The sequence below is a fragment of the Pelophylax lessonae genome (genome assembly GCF_965119305.1).
Source record: "Pelophylax lessonae genome assembly, chromosome: 4".
NCBI classification, from domain to species: Eukaryota; Metazoa; Chordata; class Amphibia; order Anura; family Ranidae; genus Pelophylax; species Pelophylax lessonae.
In genome coordinates, this window is record NC_138771.1 from 466,013,935 (window position 1) to 466,035,529 (window position 21,595).

General features: G+C 42.8%; 1 protein-coding gene across 1 annotated transcript in view; it reads left to right on the forward strand.

Moving 5' to 3' along the window:
• CYFIP2 (cytoplasmic FMR1 interacting protein 2) overlaps positions 1 to 21,595 on the forward strand; it is a 145,234-nt gene that overhangs the window by 37,731 nt on the left and 85,908 nt on the right. The window contains exons 3-5 of the mRNA XM_082254618.1: positions 9,974 to 10,141; positions 19,881 to 19,970; positions 20,223 to 20,300. Of these exons, the coding sequence (XP_082110744.1) occupies positions 10,025 to 10,141; positions 19,881 to 19,970; positions 20,223 to 20,300 (285 nt within the window). The 5' untranslated portion in view covers positions 9,974 to 10,024. The remainder of the gene's footprint in view (positions 1 to 9,973; positions 10,142 to 19,880; positions 19,971 to 20,222; positions 20,301 to 21,595) is intronic.

The following is a 21,595-nucleotide window of genomic DNA, read 5'->3' on the forward strand; positions in this document are numbered from 1 at the left end:
ATGTGAGACTGTGTCAGGAGGTAGGCGAACTGCTTCTGAGAGAGGTAATAGGAGGTTCCTATGCCAAGTCTTCAGTGGGCCCACTCTCCCTTCCGGCCTAATCTGATACACAGGAAGGTTTGGCAGCTGCTTACAGATGACATAGGGCTGGGATTTCCAACGGTCAGCCAACTTGTGTTTCCCAGGGATACCCAAGTTCCTCAACAACACTTTATCCCCTGGCTGCAAATCCTGGATCCTAACTTTCAGGTCAAAGTTTCTTTTATTTCTCAGCCCCCGTTGATCAGATGAGACTTGGGCTTTTTCGTAGGCCGTTTTTAGGCTCTTCCTCAACCGGTCCACATACCCCTTGTGAGATGCTGCTGAGGTGTGATCAGGTGATATGCCGAAAGCCAAGTCCACTGGCAGCCGAGCCTCCCGCCCGAACATTAATCGGTATGGGGAGTATCCTGTAACATCACTGACAGTACTATTGTAGGCATGTATGATGGCAGCTACATGTTTACTCCAGTGCTGTTTCTTTTCTGAGCTCAGGGTCCCCAACATGTTCAAAAGAGTCCGGTTAAACCGTTCAGGCTGAGCATCCCCTTGTGGGTGGTAGGGAGTAGTCCTAGTCTTTTGGATGCCTAACAAGTCTAGCAACTTCTTAATCAGCCGGCTTTCAAAGTCTCTTCCCTGATCTGAATGGAGGCGTTGCGGTAAACCATAGTGCACAAAGAACTTTTCCACTAATACTTTGGCCACTGTTGTGGCTTTCTGGTCTTTTGTTGGAAACGCCTGGGCGTATCTGGTGAAATGATCTGTTACCACAAGGACATTCCCTTGACCACTCAAGTCAGGCTCCAGGCAAAGGAAATCAATGCACACCAGTTCCATAGGCCCCTGACTTTGCAGATGGCCCATTGGGGCTGCTTGACGTGGCAAAGTTTTCCTCTGGATGCAGCGAGCACAAGAACGACAGTATCCTTCAACTTCACCCCGCATACAGGGCCAGTAAAACCTGTCTCTCACAAGTTGGAAAGTCCTTTCAGGCCCCAGATGACCATGATTGTCATGGAGAGCAGCCAAGACTCCTTCCCTGAATTTAGCTTGTAGGAACAGTTGCCACTTCTCTTCCAGATCATCAGAGGGGCCCCTTCGGTAGACCACCCCTTGGCGTATCTGTAGCCGGTCCCATTCTTTATGCAACAATCGGGCTTCCCGAGGGGAGTCTGTTAGAAGCAGCTCAGGGCGCTGAGTCTCTATGGCCTTCAGCAAAAGTTTCCCCAAAGGGTCTTTTAACTGCTCCTTCCTCAAGTCCCCTTTCGATAGCCTAGGCAAACCTTCTTCTTCAACCTGGGTCACCCTGCAATAACACCTGGGTACTCCAGCAGCTGAGACCCCAATCTCTTCGGCTCTTGCTCCTCCACTGGATCGAAATTCCGTTCCCTGACATAGGGCGCGCACTCCCTCTGAGGTCAAGTGGGCCCATTCTTCAGTAGGATCGTTGGGGGCATGAGACCTTCTGGAGAGGGCGTCTGCATCCCTATTCCCAACACCTGGTCGGTATTTTAAACTGAACATAAAGCTAGAGAGAGCGGCTAACCACCTATGTCCTGTAGCGTCCAGTTTGGCAGTGGTCAGCAGGTAGGTAAGTGGATTATTATCCGTTTTGACTATGAATTCTGCTCCATATAAGTAATCTTTCAGTTTTATAAAGGAAGTGTGAAGATTGGTGGTGGCGCTACCTCTGAAATAAAAAAATGCCCCTTGTGAAGTGTAAGGGAAAGCATACTGGTAAACAATAACCCACAAATGGTGCAATATCTAAAAATGGTAATAAATGGATAACAAAGATATATTCAAATCAAACAATAAATGCGAAGAAAATATATATATATATATATATAAACCGATGTCGTGACAAAAGACCCACAACCGAAGATATGTGAGTGATTTCCAAATGAATGTGCCACGTGATCTGTATCAACGTGAGTGAAAAAAATAAATAAAATAAAATAAAAAAAGTGGATAAGTGAAATTCCATGAGTGGCCACTAGGTGGCGCAAATAGCTTGGTACAACCTGTATGTTGATATATGGAGATGTTCCTTTTCGAGATGAACGAGCAGTCAGAGAAGTCAGCGGCGGGTGCCCTGAGTGCTCACATGAAAGGAAAAATACCCCATGGTGAATAATAGTAACATACAGTTGTAAATAAGCGGCGTAGTAGACTCACTCGTACAGTAGATCAGGATCAGAATAGTCGTGTTCGCCGGGAGGCTTCCGCGTTCCACGGCCGACAACCGGAAGTGACGTTTGACGTCGGAGACTCCGCCCTACGTGTTTCGTCACAATGACGTCAACTGGAGCGGCCTTTTTAAGAGTAGTGACCATTGGTTTTAGCTGTTAGTAAGTCATTTGTAAGTTTTAAGAGAGAAGTTTCTGTGGAGTGTTGCCGGCAAAATCCAGACTGAAGGGGATCAAGGAGGTTATTCTCAATGAGGTGCTTGCTCAGGCGGTTGTAGACTAAATGTTCTAGGAGTTTGGAAGCAAAAGGGAGTAAGGAGATGGGTCTTAAATTATTAAGATTGGTGGGGTCTAGTGAGGCTTTCTTTGGTATGGGAGTTACTAGCGCATGTTTTAGAGAGTTGGGGAAGATGCCAGTGGAGAGGGAGAGGTTGAAGATATGAGTTAAAGAGTGTAGGATAAAGTCAGAGGGTGACCGTAGTATTTGAGAAGGAACAGGGTCCAGGGGGCAGGAAGTTAGGTGGGCATTAGAAAAAAATTTAGTGACTTCCTCTACAGTAGTTGGGTTAAACAAGGGAATTATTGATTGTGCAGGAGGACAAGGTGTGTAAGGTGAGGGAGATATCTGTAGTGTAACGATCTCTTCACGAATTGTATCAATCTTATTTTTAAAGTCATTGGCAATCTCTTGGGCAGTGAGTAAGTTAGTGGGTGGAAGTAATGGAGGACGAAGTAGAGCGTTGAAGGTAGAAAAGAGTTGACGGGGACTGTGTGAGAGGGTGTTAATGAGAGTGATAAAGTAGGTCTGTTTGGCAGTGTGGAGGCAGGAACTGTATTTTTGGAGGGCAGATTTACATTGGCTGAAATTTTGCTGTGTTGTGTCTTATTCTTACGCCACAGACGCTCAAGAGTGCGACTACGTTTTTTGAGGCTTCTGGTATTGTCTGTCTGCCAGGGTTGTAGCGGTCGGGGCCTGATTCTGTGTGTAGTGAGGGGGTAGATGACAGTGAACTGTTGTAGACAGAAGTGGCCATGTTGGGGCAGGAAAGGGATGAGATTGTGTTGAAGAGACAATCTGTAGCAGAAAAAAGAAGTGAAGGGTTAAGATGGCGAAGGTTTCTACGGGTAATTGTTCGGTAGTTGGAAGGTAAGGAGGAGGACAAGGAGAGACTGAAACTAATGTGGTGGTGATCAGAGAGAGGGAATGGAATGTTGGAGAGGTTGCGAGGAGTGCATAGGTAGGAGAACATGAGGTCAAGGCTGTTGCCATTACAGTGTGTAGAAGCATGTGTCCATTGTTTTAGGTCAAAAGAGGAGGTTAAGCTCAAAAGTTTAGAAATAGCAGGAGTGTTAAGATTAACAGGGATGTTGAAGTCTCCAAGAATGATTGTAGGAATTTCAGAAGAGAGAAAGTAGGGTAGCCAGGCAGAAAAGTCATCAAGGAAGCCTGATACCGGTCCAGGAGGCCGATAGATCACAGCAATTCTCAACGAAACTGGAGAAAATAGACAAATACAGTGAGCTTCAAATGAGGAGAGAGACAGAGAAGGGGGTGGATGAAGAACCTTAAAAGTGTTTTGAGGGGAAAGCAGAATTCCAACCCCACCTCCTTTCCGTCCACTAGGCCTGGGAGAGTGAGTCCACAGGAGGCCACCTTGGGAGAGGGCAGCAAGAGAAGGAGAGTCAGATTCTTGAAGCCAGGTCTCAGTAATTGCAAGCAGAAGGAGTTTGTGATAAATAGGTCATGGACAGAGGTGAGTTTGTTGCAAACAGAGATTATTTAGAGAATCTTAAACTTTCTTTACAGGCATGGCCAAAAAAATATTGGCACCCCTGCATCTCTGTCAGATGATGCACCACTTTGCCCAGAAAATTGTTGCAATTACAAATGTTCAGGCATTCTCATGTTTATTTCTTTTGTTTTTATTGGTATGATACAAAAACGTAAAGAAAAAGCCAAATCTGACACATTCCATGCAAAACTCCAGTAATGGACTGGACAAGATTATTGCCACCCTCAATGTAATATTTGGTAGCACACCCCTTGGAAAAAATAACTGAAATCAATCACTTCCTGTAACCATCAATGAGTTTCTTACATCTCTCTACTGGAATTTTGGACCACTCTTCTTCCGCCAACTGCTCCAGGTCTCTGAGATTGGAAGGGCTCATTTTCCCAACTGCTCTTTTGAGATCTCTCCACAGGTGCTCTATGGGATTTAGATCTGGACTCATTGCTGGCCATTTCTCTCCAGCACTTTGTCTTAAACCATTTCTGGGTGCTTTTTGACGTGTGCTTTGGGTCATTGTCCTGCTGTAAGACCCATGATCTCTGACGGAGACCCAACGTTCTGGCACTGAGCGCTATATTGCACCCCAGAATCCTTTGGTAGTCTTCAGATTTCATATTGCCATGCACACGGTCAAGACATCCACTGAAGCAGCAAAGCAACCCCAAAACATTAGTGAAACTCAACCATGTTTGACTGTAGGGACTGTATTCTTTTCTTTAAAGGCCTCAATTCTTTTTCTGAAAACATTAGAATGATGGGCTTTACCGAAAAGCTGTCATTTTGTTTCGTCTGTCCATAGCATATTCTCCCAAAAGGATTTTGGTTTCCTCTGGTAAGTTTTGACAAACTCCAATCTGGCCTGGGTTAAACGAAAAAAACTAGCAGTGTGTATCCATTTAGGGGCAATTGTATGTAAATAGTGGAGGTATAAATAAAATACCCACTTGCTGACCTCCCTATAGCAGATTTACTGTTACAGGCCAGCCGCTCTGTGCAGAATCCCGTATATATATGTGATTCTGCACTTCCAGGTAGGGGGCATGCCGCTTCTGCTGTGATTAGTCACACCAGAAGCCGATCAGCGGGTGCTGTCCAATAGATGTCTGTCAGCATCCGATGATCGGCGAGGAGACACAGGGCGGATCTCTGCATATGTAAACCACGTAGAGCTCTGTCCTGTCAGCAAGGATGTGGTGGATTTTGTATCCCTGCAGCAGGGAATAAAATCCATCACATCCCTTAGTAAAAGCAGCACACCGTGTACACAAAAACACTAATTAAGCACACATTTAACCCTTTGATTGCCCTAGCTGTTTAACCTCTTCCCAGCTAGTGTCATTAGTACAGTGACAGTGCATATTTTTAGCACTGATCACTGTATTAGTGTCACTGGTTCCCACAAAGAGTTGTTAGTGTCCGATTGTCTGGCACAATATAAGCTACTGATCGCTGCCATTACTAGTAAAAATGGTAAATAAAATAAATTCTAATACATATACACCATAGGTTGTAGACGCTACAACTTTTGTGCAAACCAATCAATATACGCTTATTAGGATTATTTTTTTGTACCAAAAATATGTAGCATAATACATATTGGCCTAAATTGATAAAGAAATTTGATTTATTAATTTGTTTTAGCAGATATGTTTTATAACCGAAAGTAGAAAATATTTTTTTTATTTTCCAAAATTGTTGGTCTTTTATTGTTTATAGCACGAAAAAAAAAAAAAAAACACCCAGTGGTGATCAAATACCAAAAAAAACCTCTGATTGTGGGGAAAAAAGGGCGTAGAAGTAACGCAGTGCCGTATATCAAAAAACACAGCCTTGTCATGCAGGGGGGTAAATCTTCTGGAGGTCACGTGAATAAAAAGTAACACTGGCAGGAATATTTACCTCCTCTCTGGCGCTGCCCCCTGCAGTAATTCCTTTTAGCCGCTAGATACCCATGGTCTTCTGGATTGAATGACATATTGGCCTAAATTGATAAAGAAATTTGATTTATTACATTTTTGTTAGTGGATATGTTTTAAAACCGAACGTAAAAAATATAGTTTTTTTTTTTTTTCAAAATTGTTTGTCTTTTATTGTTTATAGCATAATAAAAAAAAAAAAAAAAACCCAGTGGTGATCAAATACTAAAAAAAACCTCTAGTTGTGGGGAAAAAAGGACGTAGAAATAGCTCAGTGCCGTATAGCAAAAAACATAGCTGGAGGTCAAGTGGATAAAAAAGTAACACTGGCAGCAATATTTATCTCCTCTCTGGCACTGCCCCCTGCAGTAATTCCTTTTTGCCACTAGATGCCCTCCGTCTTCTGGATTGAATGACAGCTGGCACTATATAACCCAGAAAACTGAGGACACTCAATGAATGCATGGACCTGTCCCACTGACATCATCCACCACTCTGAGTATTGAGATCCATCCACCGCTAGAGAACATCTGAAGAAGAGGACCTTGCATGTCACTGGTTCCCACAAAGAGTTCAAAGTGTCAGTTAGTGTCTGACTGTTTGCCGCAATATTAGTCGCTGATCGCTGCCATTACTAGTAAAAAAGGATAAATAAAATAAATTTGAATACATATACACCATAGTTTGTAGACGCTATAACTTTTGTGCAAACCAATCAATATACGCTTATTAGGATTGTTTTTTGTACCAAAAATATGTAGCAGAATACATAATGGCCTAAATTGATAAAGAAATTTGATTTGTTAATTTTTTTTAGTGGATATGCTTTAAAATCAAAAGTAAAAAATATGTTTTTTTTTTTTTCAAAATTGTTGGTTTTTTATTGTTTATAGCACATTAAAATAAAAAACCCAGTGGTGATCAAATACCAAAAAAAATCCTCTGATTGTGCGGAAAAAAGGACGTAGAAATAACGCAGTGCCGTATAACAAAAAAACATATCTGGAGTTCAAGTGGATAAAAAAGTAACACTGACAGCAATATTTATCTCCTCTCTGGCGCTGCCCCCTGCAGTAATTCCTTTTTGCCACTAGATGCCCTCGGTTTTCTGGATTGAATGACAGCTGGCACTATATGACTCAGAAAACTGAGGACATTCAATGAATGCATGGACCTGTCGCACTGACATCATCCACCACTCTTAGTATTGAGATCCATCCACCGCTAGAGAACATCTGAAGAAAAGAACCCTGCATGTCACATGATTGGCATCTAGAAAAGGTAAATCTAAAAAAGCAGACACTACACGCTGGAACGTCTTCCAGTAAGAAAGAGGGGGTGACTGGGGGAGGCAGGGGGGAGCCCAAAGTTTGTCTTTTAACTAAGTTAAATGTTTAAGGATGAAAACGTTACATAGGCATTACAAGGAAGTCATGTAACCGTCTGTAAGAGGAACAGTATTGTGTGCTGTGTGCTTCCTGTATAGATGGAACGCGTCCTGTGAGGTTAGGTGAGATGCGCCACTGAGATCGGTCTGTTTCTATTTCCCCATGACATGCAAAATTTTGCAAAACTTCTCTAGCTTTTAATAAGTATCTTGTTTCCTATTGCACTCATATTTATTTTGGGCTTCCTATTTCGATTGTCATTTTATTTCTATTTTTAATACAGTGATATATTTATCAAGTTTCATATGGTTGTCTTTTCCCATGGGGCTGTACAAAGTCAGTGCTACAAATAAGAAGAATATATAAATATAAAGAACCTTTTAGAATATTCATCATGTTACAGGGGTATTCTTGTTTATTTTGTAGTTACTCTTTTCCTGAAAATCACATTTGCAAAGATGTATAAGAAAAAGAGAAGGCATGATGGACTTTGATGGTACCAGTATTGTGACTGTAATGAGCATCATCCTAATAAATTCTGCCCGACATGTTTCGTGGAATGTAACCGCTTCCTCGGGAGCTTTTATAGATCTTTTATGAGAGCTTTATTCAACATCTAATATTAAAAGAAAAACAAGATTTATGTTCAAATGAGATCTTAAATAGTCATACAGAACAGCAGACGTGCGGTTCATATACACATATGGTCCCCACCGGAACCTTACCCAGGGTGGAGCAAAGTACAAGGCATGCACAGGCAGGCAAACACCATGCCTCCCCTTTCTCTTTTTCTTATACATGTAGATTAGCATGTAGGTACCCCCTTCTTTTTTTCTAACATATAATTTGACACCTCGGAATTTAACATTTGCAAAGATACTGATTAATGTAAATAGAAAAACTGCATTGATTCTAAACCCAAAACAAAAAATGTAATACAGTAAACCCCCGTTCTATCGCGGTTCAGTTTTCATGGTCCCGGTATATTGTGCAGCAGATAACACTTTATTCACACATGATAAGCAGACTTACATGGAAGATGACGTGTCCTCACGGCTTAGGGGCTCTCTTCCTGGTCTCACGGCTCTTCCCGTCTTCCAACTGTCCAGCAGCAGGGAGATGACGGTAATGGGGGGAGCCCAATCAGGAGCGGTGATTCAGTGGGAGGCTGCGGTGGAACGCATGTCTCGCTTGTGGACCACACCGAGCGTGGTGGCGTAAGGGGGGCGGTAACACGATTCGGAGCATACGCAGATGTGCTCCTTCGTCAGACCAATGGGCGGAAGAAATAACACGGGCATTTAAGACCATCAGAAGTCCATCTACTGTACCGTACTTGTCTGTTTTTAAATAGGGTATTTCTATTTTGCGGATTTTCAGTTATCGCGGGTGGGTCTGGAATGTAACCCCCGTGATGGAGGTGGTTTACTGTATACTGCAAATTACCAATGCTTAGATGTGGTGGCTGCATTTGTTTTCTATTTTTTAGCTTATGTTCTTTATTTTCACCTGGTGATCCAGCCAGAAAGGCCTCGTTGCTTTGCTCCATTTTCATATTTGACAGGCAATAAGGAGGCATTATATTGTCTCCTCCTCACCGCCTGTTATAACCCCCTAAATGTCAGACTACTGAGCCGACAGGTGAAAGGGAGTATAATTCATGTCGTGGCAAAGAAGCAAAACATCATGGCTGCGGCATGTGTACTTCACCAGCTGCTATCTTTCCACCCACCTACAGAGTGGAAGAGGGGCAGTAAAAACACAGATCAACAGTGTGGATTTAACACCACCCCAAACTTCTATTTCTGTTCATGTAGACCTAAGATTTACAAACCTCTGCACAGTAAAGCCCTGTCTGCAATTGAGAAAAACATACAGGTTTTGTCCCAGCCTGTGACTGGAGAATGAAATAAGAAGCAGCACACTGTTGGGCTCATCTATCTTTCGCTCTGCTCTCACCTCCTGTCAGCATGTACTGCAGCACATAAACTATTTTGCTCCTTGTGCTGCCTCTCCCTTTCCCACTCTGAGATGTGCTGTATAGGGTTACAAGTGGCTGATACCAAGTAAAATGAAAGGACTCACACTGTTTGTATGTAAAAATACATTTATTGATGTATTGAAGAATACGAGGCAATATTATTTTGTGCTGTTTATATCTGCCTGGAGTTTATTTTAAAGCCCTTTAGTGCTGGTTCACATATATACAATGCGGGAACTCTGAATCCACGGCGGTTTCCTACATCGCACCCAACTCGCAGGCAGTTCACACTGCCATATGCAAATCGCTGGGAGTGTCGCTACAAAGTTAACGACACCCCCAGATCAGTTCGCATATCGCAGTGTGAACTGTCTGTTCGGACATGAATCGGATCCCATAGGTGTGAACCATCATGCGATCCGATTCTGATGCGGACCCAAAAAAGCGTCCTGTGCGAGTTGTGTCCGAATGCGATGCAAATCCAGCCATACAATATGTATGGCTGAATTTGCATCGCACAGACATCACAGTGCACTCCGAATCACATGAAATGTCTGTCATCACACATATGTGAACCGGGACTAAAAGCCCTTCTCTGGGATGAAGAATATATAAGATGTGTCATAAGTGTGTATTAAATATTTTGTGTTTTTTCTTCCCTATTTAGATAAGTTTGTCATAAAATCCCTGGAGACTGGTGCTACCGGATTTACTCAGCATGACCACCCACGTGACGCTGGAAGATGCGTTATCTAACGTGGACCTATTGGAGGAGTTACCACTCCCTGACCAGCAGCCATGCATCGAACCTCCTCCGTCCTCCATAATGTACCAGGTATCATCTTGTCACACACCTTCAGTGCTTCACGTTCTCCTTTCATAATCAGGAATTTCCTTATTAAGTGCCTTTCTAATTATTCTTTATATTAAAGCTGAACTTTACTGTATCTGAGCAGCACAAACCGAAAACACTATTTAACCACTTTACCACCGGAGGATTTTGCTGTCTTCCGTCCAGGCCACTTTTTGCGATTCGGCGCTGTGCGACTTCAACTGACAATTGCGCGGTCGTGCGACGCCGTACCCAAACGAAATTTACGTCCTTTTTTTCCCACAAACAGAGCTTTCTTTTGGTGGTATTTGATCACCTGTGCGATTTTTACTTTTTGCGCTATAAACAAAAAAAGAGCGTTTATTTTGAAAAAATAACAATATTTTTCACATTTTTTTATATGAAATTCCCCCCAAAAAAGATGTAAAAACCAATTTTTTTAAAAGTTTTTGGCCAATTTGTTTTATGCTACATATGTTTGGTAAAAAAAATCGCAATAAGCGTATTTTGATTGGTTTGCGCAAAAGTTATTGCGTTTACTAACAAAGGGAAAGATGTCTGTCATTTTTGGTGTTTTTTTTTTAACGCGTAATGGCGGCGATCTGCGATTTTTTTTGCGGGACTGCGACATTGCGGCGGACAGACCGGACCCCTGACTGACATTTTTGACACTTTTGGGGGTACCAGTGACATTACTGCAGTAATCAGTGCTATATATATGCACTGTTACTGTAAAAATGACACTGGCAGGGAAGGGGTTAATTTTATTGGAGAGGGAGGGGTTAATGTATGCCTGGTGCTTACTGACGTGTAGGGGGGGAGGTGACTGTGTGATTCATGGACAGATCGGATGTCCAGCTATGCTGAACAGTCCGATCTGTCACTCCCTGTCACTATGGAGATCCGTCCGCTGTGTTTACACACAGCGGGCGGATCTCCAGACTCGATCCCCGACGATCGGGTAAGAGCAGCGGCGATCGCCGCTGCTCCTCCCCTGGCCCGACTCCCGCTGTGAATGAAAACAGCGGGAGCGAGCCTCCGGCGGCGCGCAAGCGCCGCCCAGAAGGGGAGGAGTCCAGTCACGTTAATACTACGTGACTGGACGATAACGAACCACTCTGCCGCAGTAGTATTACTGTGAGCGGTAGCAGAGTGGTTAATTCATTTTTAAAATTCAAAGCAGACTCCCCCATTCATCCATGTTTCCATGCTTTAGGCCCCTTTCACACATGCGATCTGATCCGCCTGTCAGTTTTTCAGGCGGACCGGATCGGATGCTCCATGCACCCCTATGGAGCAGTGGATGTCAGCGGAGACATCTCTGCTGACACCCGCTGCTCTCCTATCTGATCCGGTCTGTGAAATCCAGACGGATGGAAACCCTATTTTCCATCCATCTGGAGGATCGGATGAGAATGGACAGGCGGTCCGTTCTCATCCGATCTCCCCATAGAGGACAGCGGGGATCTGACAGCTCCGTCTCCACACACAGAACGGAGATGGAGCTGTCATCCACCTGCTCAGTGGGGATCGGCGGATCGATCCCCCGCTGAGCAGAACCGACTCTGTCGGGCGGTGCGCCTGTGTGAAAGGACCCTTAGATTGCTGAAAAATCCCTTTGAAAAACACCCCCGTATTATTTCTGGACGTGGCCATCTTGGGCAGATGATTCGTGTAGCATTTCCTTCCTTGAATCCATCTGTCCTTGGCTCAGGCATGCAAGCAGGAGACTGTGCTTAGCAGAGAAAATCCTGAAGACTCCTGGGATGTATGACATCATTTGCCTTGGTCTGGAAACCAGAAAGTAACTGAAGAAATGTAAAAAAAAAAAAAAAAAAAGTTTAAAACAAGTTAAAGTATTATACTTTTCTATCAATTTACTAATGCTAACAGCATAAGGCCTCATGCACACTGGACGTTTTTACAGCGGCTGTTTTTGGCCTCATACGTTTTTTTCTGCAGCCAGTAAACTCCCCAGCATGTTATCCTATGTGTCCATGCACACATAGGCTGTTATCAGTAGTTTTTGGCAGGGGCGTTTTCTGGCTGTAAAAAAAACCTGGCGTTACTCAGCTGTAAAAACGCTAAATGCCAAAAAATGTCGAAAAACATGGCTATTCAGCGTTTATCAACATTTTTGAGCCATAAGCCTTTGTGGGAGTATAGTTTTGCTAAAAAAAGGCTAAAAAATGCTACAGCGGAAAAAAGCTAAAAAACGCTGAAAAACGCTACTGCAAAAAAGCTGAAAAACGCATTCAACAGCTTTCAACTGACGTTTTGATAACCTCCAGTGTGCATGAGGCCTAAGGATTAAAAATAAAGAATATTGATTGCAAGAGTGAAGTTCCACTGTAAAGGGTAAAGCCCCTTTTACACGAGCGGTTAGATTTCAGCTTTTAGCTGCGGATAGAGGAACTTATTTACCGCAGCTAAATGCAGACAAAGCATCCCTATGGCCCCACTCACACACTGCATTTAGCAACGTTTAATAACATACGGTTTTGTGCATTTAGGATGAATAAAGTTGACAGTATCCAGGAGTAATGTACCGCAGCTATCTGTATATAAATGCAGTTAATCGCAGTACGAAGAAAAAATTGTTAAACAGTTGTTATACAAAAGGCAAGAATTTACTACCGCAGCTAAACGCAGCCGCATGTAAACGCAAGTAATCGCTTATAAACGCAATGTACAAATGCGAGTAATCTCCGTGCCAAGAGTGTTGGGATTTCAAAATAACAAAACATACTTTTACCAGCGGCAGAACAACCCCCCGTGTGAAAGGGGCCTAACTCCACTTTCGTGGTGAAAACAATAGCAAATAAAGAAAAAATAATATAGTGTATACATTTGCCACACAAGTCATATTGTAATTGAATGTTATTAAAAAAAAACTTCCCTTTTCAATCTGCAGCTGTTGTGGCTACCTTGAGCTGTTCTGTACACAGAATGTGTACTGACCACACCCCAGAAACTCAATTTCCTGTGTGATTGGCTCACCAATTTTCCCAGAAGTCTGCACTAAGATACAAGTCAGATTTCAGGCAGCATAAATGTAATTTTTGGTGAGATACTCCCAATAGGAACAAGTCTAAAGGGATGCAGTCCCAGCAGCTTTCCTCATTAGAGCCCTGCAACTGTCACAGCTGATAGATAATTATGAAACCACTCCCATTAGACCCATTCAACTCAGAGACAAAAACAATGATTTCTTCAGAATAACAAAAGGTAGGAATCTGCAACAAAGTTTGTTATAATCCTTGCAATGTACAGAGATCACCCAGAGGGGAATGTTTTTTTCTCACCAATAGTGGAGTTACGCTTTAAAGGTGGTTAATACATTAAAGTGGGGGAAGAACATAGGCCCATGCTCCCAACCTGGCCATATATTTTCTGGAATGTCTATAACCCCTCATCATTTGTAAGTGCCTCTATTAAAGTTTTTTCCAAATTGGTTGGTGGTGGTCCACCATGACATTTGTCAGAATCAAGCACATATTGGTGAAAAGTAATAGAGGGGAAATCTTCCAATGGGGACAATAGTTCTGGTGATCTGGGGGACCCCAAGGGATTCCTTTAATTTTCAGGGATTTCCTCTCACTTCCTATCTTGGCTATGGGACAGGAAGTGAAGTGAAATCTCCCAAATGGGACACAGATGGCAAAAAATAAACTGATGGGAGTTATGACCCTCCGTTACTCTCCAAAATGAAAAAAAAATGCCTAAAGTGTCTATATAAACACACAAGCACAAGCATTAGTGCTACACATCCCAATTTCGAAGTGTGACATTTGGATTTGGATCACATTTGGGCATTCTTGGCCCCAAATACTTTAACTGGAACGTCCACAAACACTCAGATCGAGTGTTTTTGAGCTTTTTTCAAGCATTTCCAGGCATTTTGAGCCTGGAAGAACGGGTTTCCTTCCCTTAGTGCTTTCCATTGGCTAAAACAAAAACACTTGAAGTTTGAATACACATGTAAAACATTTTGAATATGCTTCTAAATGCACATGCCAAAACACACAAAAATGCCTGAAAATCGCTCTGCTTGTGTAGCCAAATGTGAAAACACAGGCAAATATGATCCTTATCAATGAACTTGGAGATTAAGGGCTCTTTTTCACGGTCCGCCTCCGTAGGCGGATCCGTGCTGCTCAGCGGGGATCAATCCGCAATCCCCGCTGAGCCGGCGGATGACAGCTCCCTCTCCGCTTGCAGTGCAGAGAGGGAGGTGTCTCAGCCCCCGCTGCTCTCTATGGGGAATCGGATGAGAGCGGACCGCCTGTCCGCTCTCATCCGATCCCATCCGATCCGATCCCCAGGACGGATGGAAAACAGGGTTTCCATTTGTCCGGATTTCACGGACAGGATCGGATGCGGATGGCAGCGGGTGTCAGCGGACATGTCACCGCTGACATCCGCTGCTCCATAGGGCTGAATGGGGCATCCGATCAGATCCGCCTAAAAAACTGACAGGCGGATCTGATCGGACCGCCCGTGTGAAAGAGCCCTTAGAGTTGTTGGTGTCTTACCAACAGTAACAGATACAGTATTTTAGCCAGAGAAGCCAACTGAAATGTTTAAAAAATATCGACATTACAATTAAAGTGTAAGTCCACCCTAAAACTAAAATTCCTGCATCTATAGCCAGCCATGAACTAACATTAACCTATCTAACCCTGTAAAGAAGAAATCAGTATACATACCTTTTTTGAAGCCGATCCGATCCGGTCTCCAGCGGCGGAAGCTCTGCAGAGGACACGGCCCACTATGGCTGTGAAATGAATGGAGAGTGATGTCACCCATAGACTTACTATGGGGCCTCCATTGTCAGATGTGTCCTCTGCACTCACCTCCACAGCGAAGCCGCGGCTGACAGCTCAGTGTGGGATCGGGTCGGATTAGCTTCAAAAAAGGTATGTATACTGATTTCTTTTTTACAGGGCTAGATTGGTTAGCGTTAGATCGTGGATGTCTGTAGATGCAGGGATTTTAGTGTTTGGGTGGACTTCTACTTTATAGAAGCAGAAGATGAAAACTAAGACAGTTAGTTGGCCGGGAACACAAGGTAACGAGGAAGTGAGAATGAGATCTGAAGGATACATTTGAGTATTATTTGCATGTGCTGTTGAAGTATTGCTGTAAGCAAATATACTTTGCTGTAAGCAAATATACTACCAAGAAAAACACAAAAAAGAGTAGATGTCTAAGCTTAGAGCCTTGTGGTGCACTAGGAGCTGGAAGGAAGATAGTGAGGAAATTATAGAAACTATGGAGTTGATTTACTAAACACAAATAGTCTGTTCACTTTAAAGCAGCCTTTCTCAACCCTTCCTAAACTGAGGAACCGTTAAAATAACTTTCAGGTTTCAGGGAACCTCTGATAAAAATCACTATATCTACAACTCATGATACGTTAGTGAGATGGTCAGTGGGAAGAATGCTACTTAAACTTGTGGATATTGTGAAGAATTACCTCCTTCCAGATAGCTAAAAAGATCAATGGTGTCAGAGGGAACTTATCTGAGAGGCAGAAATTACTCATTGCCCAAGGAATCCCTAGCAACCTCTGGAGGAACCCTAGGTTTCCACGGAACCCTGGTTGAGAAACTCTGCTTTAACCACTTTACCGCTGAGTACTTGAATAGTACTGCGGCAAAGTGGCTCGTTCCCGTCTGACGACGTAGACCTACGTCGCCAGACTCCTCCCCTGTAGGCGGCGCTCGCCGCCGGAGGCGCGCTCCCGCTGTTTTCATTCACAGCGGGAGTCGGGCCAGGGGAGGAGCAGCGGCAATCGCCGCTGCTCTGCCCCGATCGCCGGGGATCTAGTGTGGAGATCCGCCCGCCTGTGTAAACACAAGCGGGCGGATCTCCTCAGTGACAGGGAGTGACAGATCGGACTGTTCAGCATAGCTGGACATCCAATCTGTCCCTGTCTCACACAGTCACCTCCCCCCCACACGTCAGTAAGCACCAGGCATACATTAACCCCTCCCTCTCCAATAAAATTAACCCCTTCCCTGCCAGTGTCATTTTTACAGTAACAGTGCATATATATAGCACTGATTACTGCAGTAATGTCACTGGTACCCCCAAAAGTGTCAAAAATGTCAGTCAAGGGTCCGATCTGTCCGCCGCAATGTCGCAGTCCTGCAAAAAAAATTGCAGATCGCCGCCATTACTCGTTAAAAAAAAAACACCAAAAATGACAGAAATCTTTCCCTTTGTTAGTAAACGCAATAACTTTTGCGCAAACCAATCAAAATACGCTTATTGCGATTTTTTTTACCAAACATGGGTAGCAGAAAACAAATTGGCCAAAAATTTTTGGGGGGAATTTCATATAAAAAAATGTTAAAAATATTGTTATTTTTTCAAAATAAACGCTCTTTTTTTGTTTATAGCGCAAAAAGTAAAAATTGCACAGGTGATCAAATACCACCAAAAGAAAGCTTTGTTTGTGGGAAAAAAAGGACGTCAATTTCGTTTGGGTACAGCGTCGCACGACCGCGCAATTGTCAGTTAAAGTCGCACAGCGCCGAATCGCAAAAAGTGGCCCAGACGTAAGACAGCAAAATGCTCTAGTGGTAAAGTGGTTAAAAGGAAGTTGCCCCAAAGCTTAGTGAATGCAGTGAAGTTTTACTGTGCAAAGAATACCCAGTCACTTAGGTATTCCTGGGTAAACAGCATGATTGCATGCACATTATTAGGACAATGGATGTCAACAAGAGCGTCACCTTTTTCACTAAGCTCTGGGGCAAATTCACCCTTTCTGGTTATAGTAAATCAACCCCTATATAACTATCTGGAAAGAAGAAGAGACTAGGATACCAATGAGTGTCCCCTGTCAATGTCATAGGGTTAAGGAAACAAGTATGATATAAAACATTTAGATTTTGTAGTCTTTAGATCATTGATGTCTCAGTTAAAGAGGAAGTAATGTGCTGCTTTTTTTTTCTGACCTGCAAAAGAAGGGCATAATGCGCTAGTATGCATCGCAATCTAGCACATTATGTGAAACATACCTGCAAATGAAGCCCTCATTGTCACCGCTGGAGGCCACATCCATCTTCACCCGTCTTGCTTCCAGGTCCGCCGACTCTGGCTGTGTGACTGGCCGGACCTGCGTGACGTCACGAGGGAGGCGCCGGTCAGTTCACAGGGCTCTGAAGAAACGGCACGGGTGGCCGTTCCTTCAGAGCGCATGCTCAGATGACGTCATCAGCTGCATATACAGTAAATATCTCCAAAATGGTGCATGTTTAGGAGATATTTACAATACCTATAAGTAAGCCTTATAAAAGGTTTACCTATAGGTACAAACAATCGATGGAAGTTCATTTTCACTTTAAGAGTAGTTTCATAACACTGTGGGTATGGCTGCCCGCAGGCCTGGTGTAAGGATTCTGGAATTAGTACTCTGGAACTTTTTTCACTAGTCGGTATTTTGGGGTGTATGTACATGGGATTTATTTAGGTCTAACACCTTTTATCTCTATGGTAGTTTTGATTTGGAAACTTACCTTTTATAGTGCTAGTAACTCATATTTACTGCAGTGCAATTATCTGTACACTCTTCTTTTAATGGTTTTGTAAAATTGTGCTGAGGATGTGTGTTCCTCATGCCAATTTGTACACATTCATATTGTCTTATGTTGTTGGTGCATACCAAATGATAAATAATTTAAAAAGAGAGTAGTTTCATGGTAAGTGACGTTGCAACAACTCCTTGTTGTAGATGAGCTAACAGGAAATTAGTTGAAATTAGCTGAGAGAGGGAAAGCCAGTAAGCCAGTTCTGAGTGAATGTTCTGTTTGAGATGTTTGAATAACAAGGAAAGATAATACAAGATGTCAGCTTGAGAAGGCCAAGGAGCCAATGTTCTCCTAAAAAGGCTAAAGGGTCCAAAAAGTGTTTTGATGTTAGGACTATGAGTTTGCAGGAGGGAGGGAAAAAGGCAGTAGGAAATACTAAATGAAAAGTCATGTTGCAGCAGAAATAAAAGAAGATAAGTTGTAAGGAATAAGATCAAGAAAGCAACAAGGTAAAACATGGAAATTGGAGAAGGACAACTAATATAATATAAAATATTATATAAATTATATATATTATAAATATATACAGTAATATAAATATATCATATATAAAACATAATAAACCAACTATTCTTCTTCTGGGGACAACCCAAAATTTGGTATTTTCTTTTACTTTCACTTTTGGTGAAAAGTACAAGAAATTACCTGAAGATCCTGTCAGAAATCTGGTGAACGGATAACTCCCTGTGCACAAGGACGGGTTATTGAGATGAGGAGGGGGAAGCAGATATGGAGAGGTCTATGTTCATTGTTATACATCAGAAATGAAGTAGGCAGAGCTGACAACATGGAATTCAATTGTGATGAATTGAATTGAATGAATTTAATTCAATTGTGAATGAAATTCAACAGTGATGTCCAATGTTCACTGTGTTTTCATGTCAAAAGTAAGGCAGGAGCACACTTGATTTTTTTGGCACAGATACAACAGTTTTTTTTGTACTTGCAGTGTTTCAAAGGGATAAAACATGGGGAAATGTGCATGTATTGCAGAGATGTATAAAATATATTTTGCCTTGACATATGTTTTTTTGGTTTGAGTTCTACTCTACGGGTGTGAAGCATGTTGAGGTGAAAGCCAGAGGAAACATTTGGGCAGGCAGACTGGGTTACCAAGCGAAGCCATTTCTGTACTATATATGATTTTAACATTTATTTATCAGTTTTAGACATATTAAAGGGTAACTCCAATTTCGTAGGGGAAAAAATCAGCAAATAAAGAAAAAACAATATCGCGTATACAGTTACGACACAAATCATATTGTAGTTGAATGTTATTAAAAATGACCTTTCCTTTTCAATCTGCATCTGTTGTAATTTTCTGAAAATGCAATGCAATATGGCTACCTGAAGGTGTTCTGTACACAGAATCTGTACTCACCACACCCCAGAAACATCATTTCCTGCTTGTGTGATTGGCTCGCCAATTTTCCCAGAAGTCTGCTAAGATACAAGTCAGATTTCTGTCATCCCCTGTAACAAAAATGTCATTTTTGGTGAGATACTTCCAATAGGAACACGTCTAAAGGGATGCAGGCCCAGCAGCTTTCCTCATTAGAGCCCTGCAGCTGCCACAGCTGATAGATAATTATGAAACCACTCCTATTTGACCCACTCAGCACAGAGGAACAAACAATGATTTCTTCAGAATAACAAAAGGTAGGAATCTGCAACAAAGTTTGTTAAAATCCCTGCAATGTACAGAGATCACCCAGAGGGGAATGTTTTTTTCTCAACAAAAGTGGAGTTACGCTTTAAGCGATGGATACAACCCCCTTTTTTTTTAGCCTGTGTCTCTTTTGGGGAGATTTTCCTTAACTTCCTGTCATTTAGGCATGAAATCAGCCTATACACAGTTGTCACTGGAAGAGCTGTACCATTGGAAGATTTCCCCCTATCCCTTGTTCCAGGGACAACTCAAACTTTTCCAGAGACAGAAGTAGCTAGGACAGACAGAGAGGCTAAATCTCCTCAGCAGGGACCCGTGCTAAAAAGAAAACCCAACCCTACTCTATCCAAAGCTCGATTTATACACTTTGACAAAATTATGGAGGTTTCTGGAGAAAACCAATCAGAGATCAACTTATATAAATGTGTCAGTTTCTAGGGTGAGTTCAAGTTGTTATTGTTCTTTATTCCTTCAGGCTAACTTTGATACCAATTTCGAGGATCGGAATGCGTTTGTAACTGGTATAGCCAGGTACATTGAACAAGCTACAGTCCATTCCAGCATGGTGAGTGGCTTCTAAATTCAGTCTAAATGTGAATGCATTTTTAGAATGAGGCCAGTATTGCCACTTTTATATTTCTGCCGTGGCAAGTATACTTTTATTGAAGCATAGACAACCCAATGCCACTTTTTTTTTAAGAAGCTAAAAGTCGTATTGTGGCCTGTCAACTAACTATATAATAAACATGTGTTATATGCATATTATATATGAATAAAATTACATGAAAAAACATGACATAAAATGTTTATGCTGCAGAATGAGATGCTGGAAGAAGGACAAGAGTACGCGGTCATGCTGTACACATGGAGGAGCTGCTCTAGAGCCATTCCACAGGTAAAATAATCTGTTTAGCATGTGACTGGTCCGAAATATACAATTTTGGTGGTTTGATGTGACCATATAGTTGCAGGTATGCATTGCTCTCTCCCTGACAGCTGCATGTATCTTGTAAATTGTGGGATCCACATAAGGAATGCTGAAATCAGGATTTTAAATGAAAACTTTAAGCTGCATACACTTAAAGTGTTACTAAACCCACAACAGTAAAATCAGTCTATATATGCAGTAAAGCATGCTTGTTATACTCACTGTGGAACTTAATGGGTTAAACCTCTGCATTGTGTAAAAAGGCTGTTTGATCCTGTCTCCTCTTATCCTCCCCTTCTTTCACTGTCCCCAATATGTTTCCTGATAATACAGAGGCAGGGGACAGACTGCGCATGCTTGATTTGGTGTGTATCGCTAGAGAACTTTTTTTTTTTTACTTGGGGGGGGGGGGGGGTGCATGTAATTAGCACAGGGCCAATTAGCACAGTCCAGACAGAGGGTCGGGTTCCTGCAGCCTCATAGGACAATCAGAGTAGAATGAAAACTCTTCCTACAAGCTTTAACCGGACACTGATAGAAGTCACAAGACTGCTATTGACTGCTGATGAGAAAAGGTATTTAGCAGTTTATATTTACTAAAATAATTGCATTTCCATGTTCCATGTACTGTGGGAGACCAGATATAGTCAATGCAGGGTCCTCTGTTTAGTAACACTTTAATATACAAAGTTTGTCTGGTTCTTCAGGAACTGAAATTCGCTTTGTGGATGGCCCTGTCGGAAGCTTCCCACCAGTGGCGGCCCGTGCATAGGGGGCGCCAGGGCGCCGCCCCCCCTACCCCTAAAAAAAAAACAAAAAAAAAACGAAAAAAAAAAAACAAAAAAAAAAAACAAAACGAACAAATAAAGTTGTTCAAAAAAAAATTGGGTTCGCCGGCCTGAACCCAAGGAACTGGTGGCTGGGGGGGGGGTGGGGTTACCTCCCAGAAGAGGCGCCGATTGGCTGCCTTCTGGGGAGGTAGGGGGGTATCCTGGGCGCAAGTCTTTGCGGTTGGACACCCCCACTTTCTGATATCCTGGCTGTGATTGGTCCAGTCTACAGCCTGGACCAATCATCATCCAGGATATCGCTGACGTCGCAATGGGGGCGGTGCCGGTGCGTGCGTCAATCACTCACCGTCACCGCCGCCCAGAGAAGAGGAGAGGCCGCCCGCCGGTTCCCGCCGCCGAGACGACGAGGGAGAAGGACCCGCCGCAGAAGAGGAGGAAGAAGCTGAGCCGCGCCGCCGCCAGGTAAGTTTG